At 38.8% G+C, this 14,171-nt stretch overlaps 1 protein-coding gene across 2 annotated transcripts in view; it reads left to right on the plus strand.

Moving 5' to 3' along the window:
• LOC105913228 (metabotropic glutamate receptor 7) overlaps nt 1–14,171 on the plus strand; it is a 146,925-nt gene that overhangs the window by 51,945 nt on the left and 80,809 nt on the right. For both annotated transcript variants that reach the window (XM_031568542.2, XM_031568541.2), the window contains exon 2: nt 772–988. In XM_031568542.2, the coding sequence (XP_031424402.1) occupies nt 772–988 (217 nt within the window). The remainder of the gene's footprint in view (nt 1–771; nt 989–14,171) is intronic.

Consider the following 14,171-nt stretch of genomic DNA (forward strand, 5'->3'; position numbering starts at 1 on the left):
TTCTTACAGTGTGTTAAGCTAGACTTAATCAATCTATCTATACACTAACAATATATCTATCTATCTATCTGTCTGTCTCTCTGTCTGTCTATTTATCTATCTATCTGTCTGTCTGTCTATTTATCTATCTATCGGTCTGTCTGTCGGTCGGTCGGTCGGTCTGTCTATCTATGTAAGATATAAAAGATGTTCCAAGTTTGTACGCAGCTTCAGAATAACTGCACAAGCAATTCACTTGAACTGCCAAAGATGGACTGGTTTGGTTTTCAAAAACCTTGTGCAGATATGGAGATTTATTTGCATCGTCTTTACCTTACTGTGCACATGGCTGTCTGTCTATCGTGTATGTTGGTGTTACAGCGTTTCTGCTGATATTAAATCTACACTACTGATGGTATGTAATTAATACCCTATATTGAAGATTCAGTCTTAGGTTTTAGTCAGTCAAGATCCAGGTTTTAATCTTATACAATGGTGGCCAACCAAGGGAGACAAAGCCTGAACGTCCACTCATAGCTTCACCTCAGGCTCATCTGATTTATTCTTTGTAGGATTTGCTCTTAAAACCAGGGAGTTTGTTGTCTGGACTGGTACAGAGAGGAAGCCCATGCTAGAGTGAGCATTCAAAAGGGTGTGAACTCTGGAAATGAGTTGCCTGTCAGTCTTCTGTCTGTGAACTCTAGTTTCTCTGTGCTGTGTCACATGCTGCGTTTTTACAGGTTAGTGTTTTTCTCTCCCTGTTATCTCCTCTCCCCCCCCCCCCCCCCCCAGATTCCACAGATAAGTTATGCCTCCACTGCCCCGGAGCTCAGCGATGACAGACGCTACGACTTCTTCTCGCGTGTGGTGCCGCCCGACTCCTTCCAGGCCCAGGCCATGGTGGATATCGTCAAGGCGATGGGGTGGAACTACGTCTCCACCGTGGCGTCGGAAGGAAGCTACGGAGAAAAAGGTGTGGAGGCCTTCATGCAGATCTCCAGGGAGGCAGGTGAGAACGTTCAGTGTTTTTTTTTTTTAAAGATTTAGAAATCAGAATTAAAATGTTCTTTTCTGTCATGTAGCCTAGTTTTCTTACAAGGGCCGTTCTCTTTGAATCCTGCCTTCTCACACGATCTAGCCAATCACAATTGTGACACGCCCTATATGCATCACTATTGGTCAAACTGCATCTCAGTCATTCTGATGAGTCTCAATGAGTCGAAACCTCATTGTTTTTTTTTAAAGATTTATTTTTGGGCTTTTTGTGCCTTTAATCGATAATAGTGCAGTGAAGAGTGGGACAGGAAATTAGAGGGAGAAGAGCTGGGGAGTGGACAGGAGAAATGACATCGGGCCGGATTCAAACCCGTGTCCTCCATGGGCGTCAAGCCCGAATGTGGTCGGGGCTACTGCTTGCGCCACAGTGCCCCCCGGAACTTCAGTGTTTTTTTTTGCCATAATTCCCTTGATTCCCTGTACCACTGTATCTTAAGTAACGACGCTTGGTCACGCAAAAGAGTTCTTTCTCACCAAAACGTTTTTACACCCAAACGGTGTTTAATTCAAACAGCCATTGAAAATGATTCAAAATCCAAACTAATGATATGAAACACTTTGAAACATTTTGTCTGCTAAGTAAGTATAAAGTATCCTAAGTATCAGGGGGGAAATCAGTGCTAGAGGGCCTAAATGTGCTGAGTGCTGAGGCCAAACAAACCTGTCTGTTGATGCTCCATCTGCGTTCCTGTCATTGGCTGCACCTGCTTGTTTGCTTGTTAGGCTTCATTTTCTAAAATTAAGTACAGAGTACAAAGATTAGAGGCTTCCCATCATTTTTTATCTGTTGAAATTGTGTAACGTTTAAAATTGTGATAGCCTGCTTTAACAGTTTAGTCTTAAAATTGCCTATATTGGTAATTGGATATGAGACAAAGGCTATGTTTATAAAAGATGGGAAATGCGGCTCAAATTGCTCCCAAGTGGCCAAATGTGTAATCACATGTAATCAAATATGTTTCAGATCCAATCTGGGCCTCATCCATGTGTGATGGCCTTTTAAATTGGACATATCATGAGGCATAATGTGTCATTCATGTAGGCCTATATTAAAAAGCACACAGAAGATGTAGTCTGCCCGTTATCCTGGGGAAAACACCACTCTTGCATTGGATTTATGCACTTCATCATTATCAATCATCCCTGCAGACTCTAAGGCTAAGATCACGACCCTTTCTTCTGTGCTGCATTCTACAACTTGTAATAGAAATGCTCTGATTAATATTACTACTGTTATAGTAACTACTGGCTATTGATTCTACAACTTGTAGTAGAAATGCTCTGATTAATATTACTACTGTTATAGTAACTACTGGCTATTGATTCTACAACTTGTAGTAGAAATGCTCTGATTAATATTACTACTGTTATAGTAACTACTGGCTATTGATTCTACAACTTGTAGTAGAAATGCTCTGATTAATATTACTACTGTTATAGTAACTACTGGCTATTGATTCTACAACTTGTAGTAGAAATGCTCTGATTAATATTACTACTGTTTTTGGCTACTGGGTCATGTTGTTGTTACCTTGCATTACTAGGTGCTCCTAGTAAACCCACGCATTACACAGTGTCATCTAAACTCAAAGTCATTTTGCCTCATCTTCACCTAAGATATTGTTCTTGACTAGGATTACATTTGGCTGGAATGATTCAGCATGATTTAGCATGTTTAGAAAACAAAGAAAGAAAGTAAATAGTCATTTTGCTGTTCACTTCTGACTTGCATCTAAATTCACTGCTATAAATTATACAGTATATCACAGCCAGCACATACAAGCTGCATGAGAGCCAATTCCGTCTTGGATTTATCACCCCAGTGCTAGAGGCCTAGTACCTGAAGTACCCCTTGTACTTGAAGTACCCTTGGGTCAAATCAGGGCTGGAACAAGGGACGTTTCCAATGGAATATGACACAACAGTAACATGCTAGCATTCATTTTGGTTACCTAGCAACAGAAATAAATGTATTTTCAAATACTAGCTCTCTACGACTATATCAAAAGTTCAGATAATAATCAAGGACACAGTCATTACATTTTTAAACATTGTTTACTTGCGCGACCATTGTTTGTGAACGTTCCTGATGTCAGAGCTCGTAGTAGAAACTGAAGCACGAGGCGATACACCAATGATTGAGCCAGAGGAGAAGCCAGAGGAGAAGCCTGAGGAAGTGCTCTTACATGGAAAAATGTCATGACCACTTTTGCTCTGCTTCAAGTGACTTCACCACATGAGGTTCAAATTAAACTGAAAATACTGATAGGTTAAGAACTGACACATGTTAGCAAAGTCTCACTAGACTAAATGAATAGCTCTCATGACTGGATGCGATTCTGGTTACTTAAAATGGACAGTTATACCATTCTTGAAGTTATCCAGCACATTGATGTTGTAATTTCTTTTCAATTTTAGAGATGTTTTAGTAAAAAAGCTTAGGGAGGTGGTTGAACTCCCCATTGAGACACACAGGTTGATGATCTTAGAAATGACATTAGTGGGATTGTTACCCTTGATAATACCCTTTGGTCAAAAGAAACTGATGGTGTTGTGCTTTGTAACCCACCACAGCAAAACCTGACATAATGTCCCAAGACATTGAGATATCTACTATGGCAGATTCTCCAGATCCTAAGCTACAAAACTGTGTTGATTTTGACAGAATTATCTTTAAAAACAAACAATCTCTGTGCATTTTAATTTTGGCTGTCACTGCCAAAACTTCAGGAACATTAATTTGACAATGTGTCCATTAGAGTTTCTAGTCAGTTCACATTGAAACGTCCATAGCAACGAAGCAAAGAGTTTTCCACAAAGAGCCGGATCTGGTTCATAGAGAGAACTATGAGCCATTATACACATTCATAAAGGGTTATACTGTATTCATAATGCCTCATAATGATTGAAATAAGTCTCTATAACTATTTATATATAGTAATGACTGCAGTCATAAAGCATACAATAATATAGTATAAACCCTCACAGCTTAAAGTATTCTATAGCTTGTTTTACCTCTTGATTATGGCACTGACGACATCTTAGCCATTTGTCAAAGGTTCTTCATGGACACATGTATGACTCCATACAAGCTTTGATCTTTCCATGTGCGATAAGGTGCCCTCAACATTCAACATTTAAAGAAACCAACTCAAAAGCACAAATGTTCTGAATTACTTTGTAAGCCAGAGGGAAAGTACATACCACTGATGAAATGAAATCAAGCTGGTGCTTGCTTGTCAGATGGCTGATCATCGTAGATTGTATCAAGCTATGATATCTTTGCTGCACTTCATTTGCACTGCAAAAGAACCGCACTACACAGCACGTTTGCATATTTTCCACTGAATGGAACGAGTGTATTGAGCTCACAGAACCGACTGCAAGTGTGCCAAGTGTAATCCCAAAGTTTGACACGGCATCTTTTATTTGACATTTTGAAATAAAACTCAAACCCTAACTCAATAAAATGACTGCCATAACACACGTGTGTCAAGCATGATATAGGCAGGAGAATGGACTTCACAGAGTTAGAAGAAAATGCACTTTAAGATGAGATGAGCTTTATGTTGTGGCTTCGTGACCTCCTAAAACATGCATTATGTTCCGCTGCATGAACACCGGGTCGTCCATGATCCCTTACATAAGGCTGCATTACTAATGCAAGTAGACTGCATTCATTTAGTACGTTTTAACACAATCTGGTTTACATGTTAAATAATATGCTAGATAAATAGAATAGTGTCTAAATGGTAAGCTAGATACCTGCTTGGTTTTCCTTGTACTAAATATGTTGTACAAATTGTAAAATGAACCTGGTGGTGTGGTATCATTTAACTAATCATCTTTGGTCATTTGAGTATACTTTTCTCAAAATGCCATTTCATCTTGGTAAAACTTGCACTTTGTATAACTCACTCCCAGTTTAGAAACTACGGTGTAGTGGACAGGCTCTCTGAGCTCCTGCTGTTGTCCATCCAGAGACATATACATCTGCAAACTCAAAGTCAAAAGGATTCTGCTTTGAATTTGCTTCTGGTTCGTAAAACGGCTTAAAATGTAAATAGTTAAAATTTTTTACAGATGTGTTTTAGAAGTCAACATATAAAGGTTTAACAGCAAATATATTTTAATACAGGGGTGCTATTTTATTTTGATGTTGAACAACCCCATGAAATGTAATTATTGAATTATACTATTATATAATGAATTATTAAATTATAATTATTTTAAATTATTGTTTAGTATGTCTCATTACTTAGTGTGTATTTATGTTTTTGTAAGTTTCACTACACTTTGTGAGTTGTATAACCTACTGGATGTCCCAAATTTCCCTGGGGATAAATAAAGTATGCATCTATCTATCTATCTATCTAAATAATCTATATCTTAATTGGAGATGGAGCCTTTTAATCATACATGCGTCATCGTTCTCTGCCAGGAGAGTTCCCTTAAATGGATCAGGTGCCCTTCACACAGTCTGAGCCTGCACTGCAGAGACTAATGTGTCTATAGCCCTAAAAAATACCAAATTAGGATTTCACTCCATTCACTGATTGTATACCCTCCTATGGTATCTGCATAGGATCCAGTCATTCTGATTAAATTCACCAAAATAGAAAAAAACTACATGGTGGATCAGACAGGGGGCAAAAAGAGAGATGGTAAAGTAGATTGTCTACCCTGGTGGATCAAGCTTTCCTTGGTCTTGTCTTCTGTGAGCACATCATGAATGCTGATCCTCCCTGTGGAAGCTACTGGATTACTTGCCTACGCAATAAAAGTCACCTCAGGCCTGCGTGTGCGTGTGTGTGTGTGTGTCCTGTGTCGCCTCCATGTATTCACGTGTGTTGCAGTGTGCGGTGTGTCGCTTGTGCGATTAAAGTCTGACAATTATAATAAAAAAAAACGCAGCAAAAAAAGCCATTTTGAAATATATTAATAAATCATTTGAAAAATGAACACTCAAAGAAATGCTATTTCATTATAATGTAGTAAAAATACTAGCGGTAATTAACACCATTCAGCACATACTGACACATGCTCTTTGAAGTGTATCACATTAATTATAATAGCAACAGCAGATCTACATTGGGAGATATGGATCAGGATCAAAACATATGTGGGTGTTTAACTTTAAAAAATAAACAACTAGCCAGTTTGGGTAATCCCACTTCTGTTGATCTACGAGGGTGTAATCATATGTGAAGAACCTGATATTTTGGAGTTGGGCACATTCAGATTATTAGGCTCCTCTCTCCATCCAGTGTAGTGAGGATGTGAGGAACATTTCCATCGATTCCAGTGGAATGATGCTCACAAATTAGAGTGATTCTTCATCTCCACACCACCCCACCCCTTCTCACTTCAAATTTGAGAGCAAGTTCTGTGTAAATTCCTGGGCAAGAATACTTTTAATCCTCATCTTTGTGAGCCCAGAGACCCCGTGGGGCTGTTCTTTATTTAGCAAAGGACTTTATTTAGACAAAACACAGCAGCACTGCTGTTCATGTTAACATTTACCTCTGAGGTAGAGGAGAGAAAAGACATTGTGTACTTTCAGTGGAGCCTCACAGAGCAGGATGTAGGTGGAAATATACCTGTGGGGATCTTAACCACTGGGAAGTGTGAGCTTCACAGAGCAGGATGAAGGTGGAAGTATCCCTACCGGGATCTTAACCACTGGGAAGTGGGAGCTTTTTTCATGTGAACTTAGAAGATAACACACAAAACCTGACGTCTGCATGAGGTCTGTTAGATTGTAACCTAACTAGTTTGAACCATGTGACAGGCTCTTTGTAGTGCCGTGTTTTATTTATTATATTTATTAATAACTTGTCAGTGAGTCACACCCTTTGGAAGATTCTGTCAAAAAAATACTATAATCTTCACTATTAAGGTTTTTTTTTCAGTTTTCTAGCAGTACAGGTGTTCTCTGGGTATTTTGTAACAAAGAAGACAAATGAATGAATATGATATAAAACAGTACATTGTGAAGTGAACGGAAAATATACAAAACTGATAAAAAATCTACACAGAAAAACAAATGTAAATTAAGTAATGGAAGAGGTGAAGGAAAGAGAAAATTCAATATACTTTGCCTAAATCTACCACTATGCACATTGAATTTACCACAGATACTCTCTTCTTGGTATGATGTAACTGTACAGTTGTGGTACCGAGTACCCAAGCAGTGGCTTTTTCCTTTTTCCTTGCGTCTGCAATTTGAAATGTTAATGCTTATGAGTGTATAAATGAGCAGTGGAGAGAGAGAGAGGATGAAGAGTTAGCCACCACATTAAAGAGTTCAGATGATGAAGAGTTAGCCAGCACATTAAAGAGTTCAGATGATGTGGCTCTTACCCACTTAGCGCATGATGGGATGGGATATATACTGTAGGCTAGTGCAAAGGAAATACAACTTTGTAAATTGATGTGTTTTTGTCGTTCCAATGATGGATGTTTGTGTCTTTTCACTCCAGCATCTTTCTGTTGGGTTGATTTCAGTTGTCCTCTTCACTATTGAGAAATAATGATTGGTCCTTGTGATGAATAAAATATGACTGCAATGATGATTTTAGTGCAAACTGGTAAAACGAAAAGGCCTTACTAACCTGACCGTATAGAATAGTGCATTACGCGTCCATCCTGTTACAGAGCGTGCTAAATAGGTAGGTTTGTGAGCTTAGCACATTCAGTGAGTAGTGTGTTTTATGTAGGGTTAGGGTTAGATGTTTAGGTAGTGTGTTTTATGCAACTGTTTCATGACCAAAGTAGGTTGATTTTTAGGTAGTGTGTTTTATGCAACCGTTTCATGACCAAAGTAGGTTGATATTTAGGTAGTGTGTTTTATGTAACTGTTTCATGACAAAAGTAGGTTGATGTTTAGGTAGTGTATTTTATGTAGGGTTAGGGTTAGGGTTAGATGTTTAGGTAGTGTGTTTTATGTTACTGTTTCATGACCAAAGTAGGTTGATGTTTAGGTAGTGTGTTTTATGTAGGGTTAGGGTTAGGGTTAGATGTTTAGGTAGTGTTTTTTATGTAGGGTTAGGGTTAGGGTAAGATGTTTAGGTAGTGTGTTTTATGTAGAGTTAGGGTTAGATGTTTAGGTAGTGTGTTTTAGGTTGATGTTTAGGTAGTGTGTTTTATGTAGGGTTAGGGTTAGGGTAAGATGTTTAGGTAGTGTGTTTTATGTGTTTTATGTAGGGTTAGGGTTAGATGTTTAGGTAGTGTGTTTTTTATGTAGAGTTAGGGTTAGGGTTAGATGTTTAGGTAGTGTGTTTTATGTTACTGTTTCATGACTAAAGTAGGTGGATGTTTAGGTAGTGTGTGTTATGTAGGGTTAGGGTTAGATGTTTAGGTAGTGTGTTTTATGTGTTTTATGTAGGGTTAGGGTTAGATGTTTAGGTAGTGTGTTTTATGTAGGGTTAGGGTTAGGGTTAGATGTTTAGGTAGTGTGTTTTATGTGTTTTATGTAGGGTTAGGGTTAGATGTTTAGGTAGTGTGTTTTATGTAGGGTTAGGGTTAGATGTTCAGGTATTGTGTTTTATGTTACTGTTTCATGACTAAAGTAGGTTGATGTTTAGGTAGTGTGTGTTATGTTACTGTTTCATGACTTGGTCATGCGCGAGACAATCACAGCTTGGGACTGGCAGAGCCCTGTCCATACACACTGTAGAGATGTAACGCATACACATTATGATCAAGATGGCGGCGTGCACGGACGCAGCGGCTCCTCGCTTCTCCAGTTTGGTGTTTTGTTTTTGTGGTTTTGTACTCGTTTTTGTGTTTGTTAGTCGAGATTGGCAAAGAACTCTTAATCTTTTTTAGCTATTGTTGTGTTTTATGTTGTCCCTCGTGGCACCGACAGAAGCAGCGCTCCAAATTTTAAATGACAATAAAGGCTTTTCTATTCTATTATATGACAGTCATTTTCATTCAGATAGCCTATACTGTATGTAATCATTTATAGCCGATATTTTGATAAGCACACATACTAGATGGGTGACGCATGGTGTACAGCAGTAGCACAGTGGCAGACCAATGGCCTTTCTTGCCATTCCACTGTCCGACATCAACATTAAGATGAATTCTTTCAATAGAAACACACAAGCAAAAACACATAGGAGTATAAAACATCATAAAAAATGTCTCCACAAACAAAATCCGAAATTCAACTACATATTGTGTCTGATATGCAGCTGTCTTTTCCTTGAGGTCAAAGTACAGTAGGTTACAAAAGTCAAATTTGTTTGGATTATCTCTTTCATAACGATGAGTGGGGCCTAAAGGAAATATTTGACCGTTTGATTCTTAAAGTTAAGAGGTCTGGTGGCCATATTTGACTGTGGATGGCGGGGTGGGAATAGGGAGGTGCCCCATTGCCCTTCAGAACATCTGTGCATGTTCCTGCATTAAACAGGCACATCAAACAGCCTGTCTAGACACTTACCTGCCCTTGACATCCACACCTTAGAGAAATAAAAGAGGGCTTGTGTCACAAATTGTTCTGGTCTCATGTCAAGTCTTTCTTATTTACTAATGTCAATTCATCTGCCATTAAACACACACTGCAGGTAAATATGTCACAGGCTTTTAAAGATATATTTGATATGTACAATATGGGCTGTTTATGACATTATTAATAATATTGTAAAGTATAGCGTTAGACTTTCTCTAAAAACTACTGAGCTCAGATCATACGTTTGTGACATAATTGGCTGTCTGGTCTTATCTCAAGGTGATGAATGTTGAACATGCTGAACAGTAACCAGCCCCATGTGAAGGACACATGAAGGTCATTAAAGTCTGACATGTCACTGACCTCTGAAAGGTATATGTGGTGGCTACAGTGCAGGGGCGACAGTGGTACAGGAGGTAAAGAAGTCGTTTAGTAATCAGAAGTAGCGTCCTTGAGCAAGACACTGAACCCCTAATTGCTCCTGATGTGCAGTGTGCCATCAGTGTAAAATGTGTATACATTGTAAGTCGCACATATGTAAGTCGCTTTGGATAAAAGCGTCTGCTAAATGACTAAATGTAAATGTAAATATGCGGTGGCTAAGTCTATTGTCCTGCCTTAGTGTTCAGTACCTTTTCAAAGTACTGGTGGTACATCGACAGCCACCTCCCCTTGCACTGATGCTATTCATAGCCACAGTTTGAGTGAAGAAGTTTTCAAAATGAACCGTAAACCGTAGCGCCACAATAATTCACAATTCAATCATCCACTCGTTTTGTTGAGTTCAAATCTGTCCTTCAACTTGTCTCTTATCCTAGGCTGTGTAGCGGAGAGCTCAGACAAGACACAATTGAATATTTCATGAAGAATTAGCAATGATCTCTTTGCTAGTAATCACTCAGTCCTTTCCTAAATGTTAAAAATTGCCCTCTAGTTTCTGTGGACATTCCACAAACTAGTGCAGATTAGGCTGAGGCGGGGGTGGGGGCGGGGGTGGGCGGGGGCGGGCAGCTATTAGTAAGTCAGTCACACTCCCTCAGACTCAGGTAACAATTAAGCTCCCCATGGGGTCCAAAAGCAGAAAAAAAATGCAAGACTGCTATTAAATTGTCTTGCAGTCGCTCTTCATCTGCAAGTGCAGCATCAACGTATCAGCCACAGGGCCTTTTTCATCTGCCAGTACCTTCCCCTGTTCCATAATTCATTCTGTTTTATAACCTTCCTCCATCCTGGACATCATGGCCACAAGCTCACATTATCCACCCTGGGAATACAGTGACTGTGTCTCCCCTATTAGGAGAGTTAATATACTAACATCTATGAGGCCTCATGGCTAAAGTGGCTCTAGTTGAAGAAAGAGTTGTAGGCACTTAATCCTTTGACTATCTCAGTGTAATGATTGCCCAATCTAATGAGATGAGTGTTGTGGGAAAGTTAACTGTGGTTCAGATAAATCGATCAGAGTTTGTATATCTGGATACTAAAACTATTATGTGATATTATTGTATTCAAGTGTACTTTTTAATGCTGTTTTCACAGAAACGGTTACATATATGTGTACTCACAGATGCACATGTGTGTGACGAGGGATTTGATATTGTATTAAATCTTTTTGTTTCTGGACGTAGACTTCTCCCCCTTTCATTCACTGCATTGATATCAGAGTAAGCCCTCGCTCCATTGACGTCCCAGTATTCCTCTCAGGATTGTTTAATGTCTATGAGAAGCCATTTAACATCATCAGCACGTGGTTGGGATTACTTCAGTCAACCCAAGACGGCCTTTTATTGGTGAGCTGAATTTGAGAAATTAGACGTTGCTTCAGGCTATACAGCAGACGGTCATCCCTGGTTGCTCAGAAAACTTTGCTTGAAATGATAGCAAGTTATCTAGCTGATGTTACCGTCTCCTCAATTGAACTTATTAAATGATATATTCACACATTGGTTCATATTTACACACGCTAGCAGCTGCCAATTGTTAACATGGTTCTCTATACTAGAGATAGCTAGGATAGTTAATCAGCTACAATAGGTAGAAACCCTCTGGGTGCCTGTGCAGTTTCATATTTACACAAGTTAATATTCCCTTCATGTAAATATGAGTTCTTATTACACACGCTAGCAAATACCAAGTGGTTCCCTAAGCTAGAGTTAGCTTGGACAGTTCATAACAAGGTTAACATGAGACCTTGCATCTTTTAGCATCTTTCTGTAGCATCCCGTTAAATAGGCAATAGGCAGGTGGGATTACAGCTGTTACTTGATCGACTGATACATTTATGGAATTCATATGTAAAAATGGTCATTCAAAGACCCATTCACACTGGCAGAGTTACTATGAGCGTCTGTGCCACAAGGCCAAAAAATGAATCCCACGAAATCAATGCATAAACCTCAGTTAATAGTCAGGTCATTATGGAAGTCCTCTGGAATTACATTATCGTTGGTTTCTTTACAGAAACAAACCTACAACATACTTAGATGGACATTTTATTTATCACCACAGTCAAACTTGAAGCTTGGGTGGTATTGGCCATTTCTGTCCGGTTTTTGCTACCAAACTAACAGCCAGTATCTTAGCGCAGTGCATTCTATAAGTGCAACTATGAAGAAAAATACTAGTGTTTGCTAACACAAACATTTTAAATAAATATTAAGAAAAAGATAAGAACATTGGGCCTCATTCTCGAACGCAGTTGAGAAGAATTTAAGAAGGAATTTCTTCTGAACTGGATGTAGGAAAGCATTTGGCATTCATGAAAGTTTTCTCATCTGGGATTTGTTCTGAACTTCAGAAGACTTTCCGAACGCGAAATAGCAGTCGTAAATCGGGCAGAGTTTTCTCAAATGCGATTCCTTAAAAAACCACAAGATGGCCCACGAGGTTTTAACGAGGAATCACATTTAAGAAAACTCTCCTTGTTCTAAGTGTTAATGAATTTGTGAGAAATCGTTGGTGATTGCGTTCACATCAACTCTACAGACATCCTCGGATTAAAATAATTATAATAATAATAAATACGAGAATATTTGTATCATTAACAATTACGTTTCACATGTATAGTCATGATTCTAAGAGTGTAAAGACTTGGGTTGGATGTGTCAGTGAGAGGCCATCAAGGGGAAGTTGGGTTGGATGTGTCAGTTGGTGGCTAGAAAGTGTTCCTCTCAAATGTTGAGGAACTACATCCATGACTTCTGTTTTGTCTGTGTTCAGAAGCAAGAAGTTGTTATTCATCCAGACTTTAACATCTTTAAAGCAGGCTTCAAGCTTAGCTAGTGGTGTTATTTCATCTAGTTTCATGGACAGGTACTGTATAGTGGAGTATCATTAGTCACATGGGTGTGTCTGGTGTAGTCTGATGTAGTCTCCATACCTGAGGACCCTCTAATGCAGGGGTGGGCAATTAATTTCCCCAAGGGGCCACATGAGATAGTGGGACTGTTGTGGAGGGCCGGACCAATAGGGTGAACTAAATTCTGCTCAATAATAATCTCTTCATAAAAAAATAAATAAATAAATTGTATGGTTTTGATTAACTGCTACTGGTAAGAGTAGATGTTACATTTAGGCTATACATTTTTTTTGGTGCAGGCATAATAAAAACGCCAACATTATTTAATCAACATTTAATCAACATTTACCAAAACGATTTTGAAAATGAGCATGTTTTTGCAGTATTAAAGGTGTTCCCAGACGATCAATAGACATGGCACACACACACACACGAGAGCAAGCTTTCAATGCAATAGTATAAGTATAAAAATGTATAGTAATATCAATTTTTATCAGCGCAAATGGTCGCAGGCACGCCCACACGCACGAATGTAGGTCTACGGAAATAAAAAAAATATCCCGCTTATTATACGGTTACTTGCCAAAACAATAGAAGACATTTCTCCAAAATACCTCTTTTTAATGATTTTGTTGCCGTTTAGTTCTTCACGCAAATGCGACGCAAGCAACCCACCTTCTGACTTCAAGTTTCAATGACTTTCAGTTACGTTAAATGACCGGACTACTTGCGTTGCGGAATGATATGAAAGATGTGCAGATGTGAAGCACAAAACCCGTTGCCAATGACAGCAGTCATACATTTTTCGCAGCAGTGAATATAAAGAAATGACAGACCTGCGAACGTTAGGATGGCCCATTCAAATCAACGGAACTTTTTGGAACATTCTGAAGAGCCGTATAATAAGTACAGGTATTTACGTTTGATTCCTAATTTACATTGGCCTCACAGAGACAGCCAACGGGCCGCAAATTGCCCTTGGGCCGCACTTTGCCCAGGTCTGCTCTAATGGGTTGGGAGAGCAGAGGAGGTTGTTCATCTTTTCTCTTATTGTTGCAATATTGTTATTGATAGAGTTCATAGTCATTGCTATTACAGGTTATAGGGACCGAGTGATAAACTGCATTGTGGCTCCTTGGGAAACTGTGTTGAACTTTGGATTCTTTTTATTTCCTTCAATTAGTGAGGAATAATTGGCAGATTTGGCATCAGAGAGTGTTTTTTAACAGGTTGCGAGGCCATGCCAGGTGAAATACTTCTACTTATATTACTTCTAGCATATTAAAATACTTTTAATTTAATTTAATTTAATTTAATTTAAATCTCTACTGGTGATATTAAGGGGTTAGATTAAATATATCTCTATAATTATAATTA

Source organism: Clupea harengus, chromosome 5 (genome assembly GCF_900700415.2).
Source record: "Clupea harengus chromosome 5, Ch_v2.0.2, whole genome shotgun sequence".
In the NCBI taxonomy this organism is placed as follows: domain Eukaryota; kingdom Metazoa; phylum Chordata; class Actinopteri; order Clupeiformes; family Clupeidae; genus Clupea; species Clupea harengus.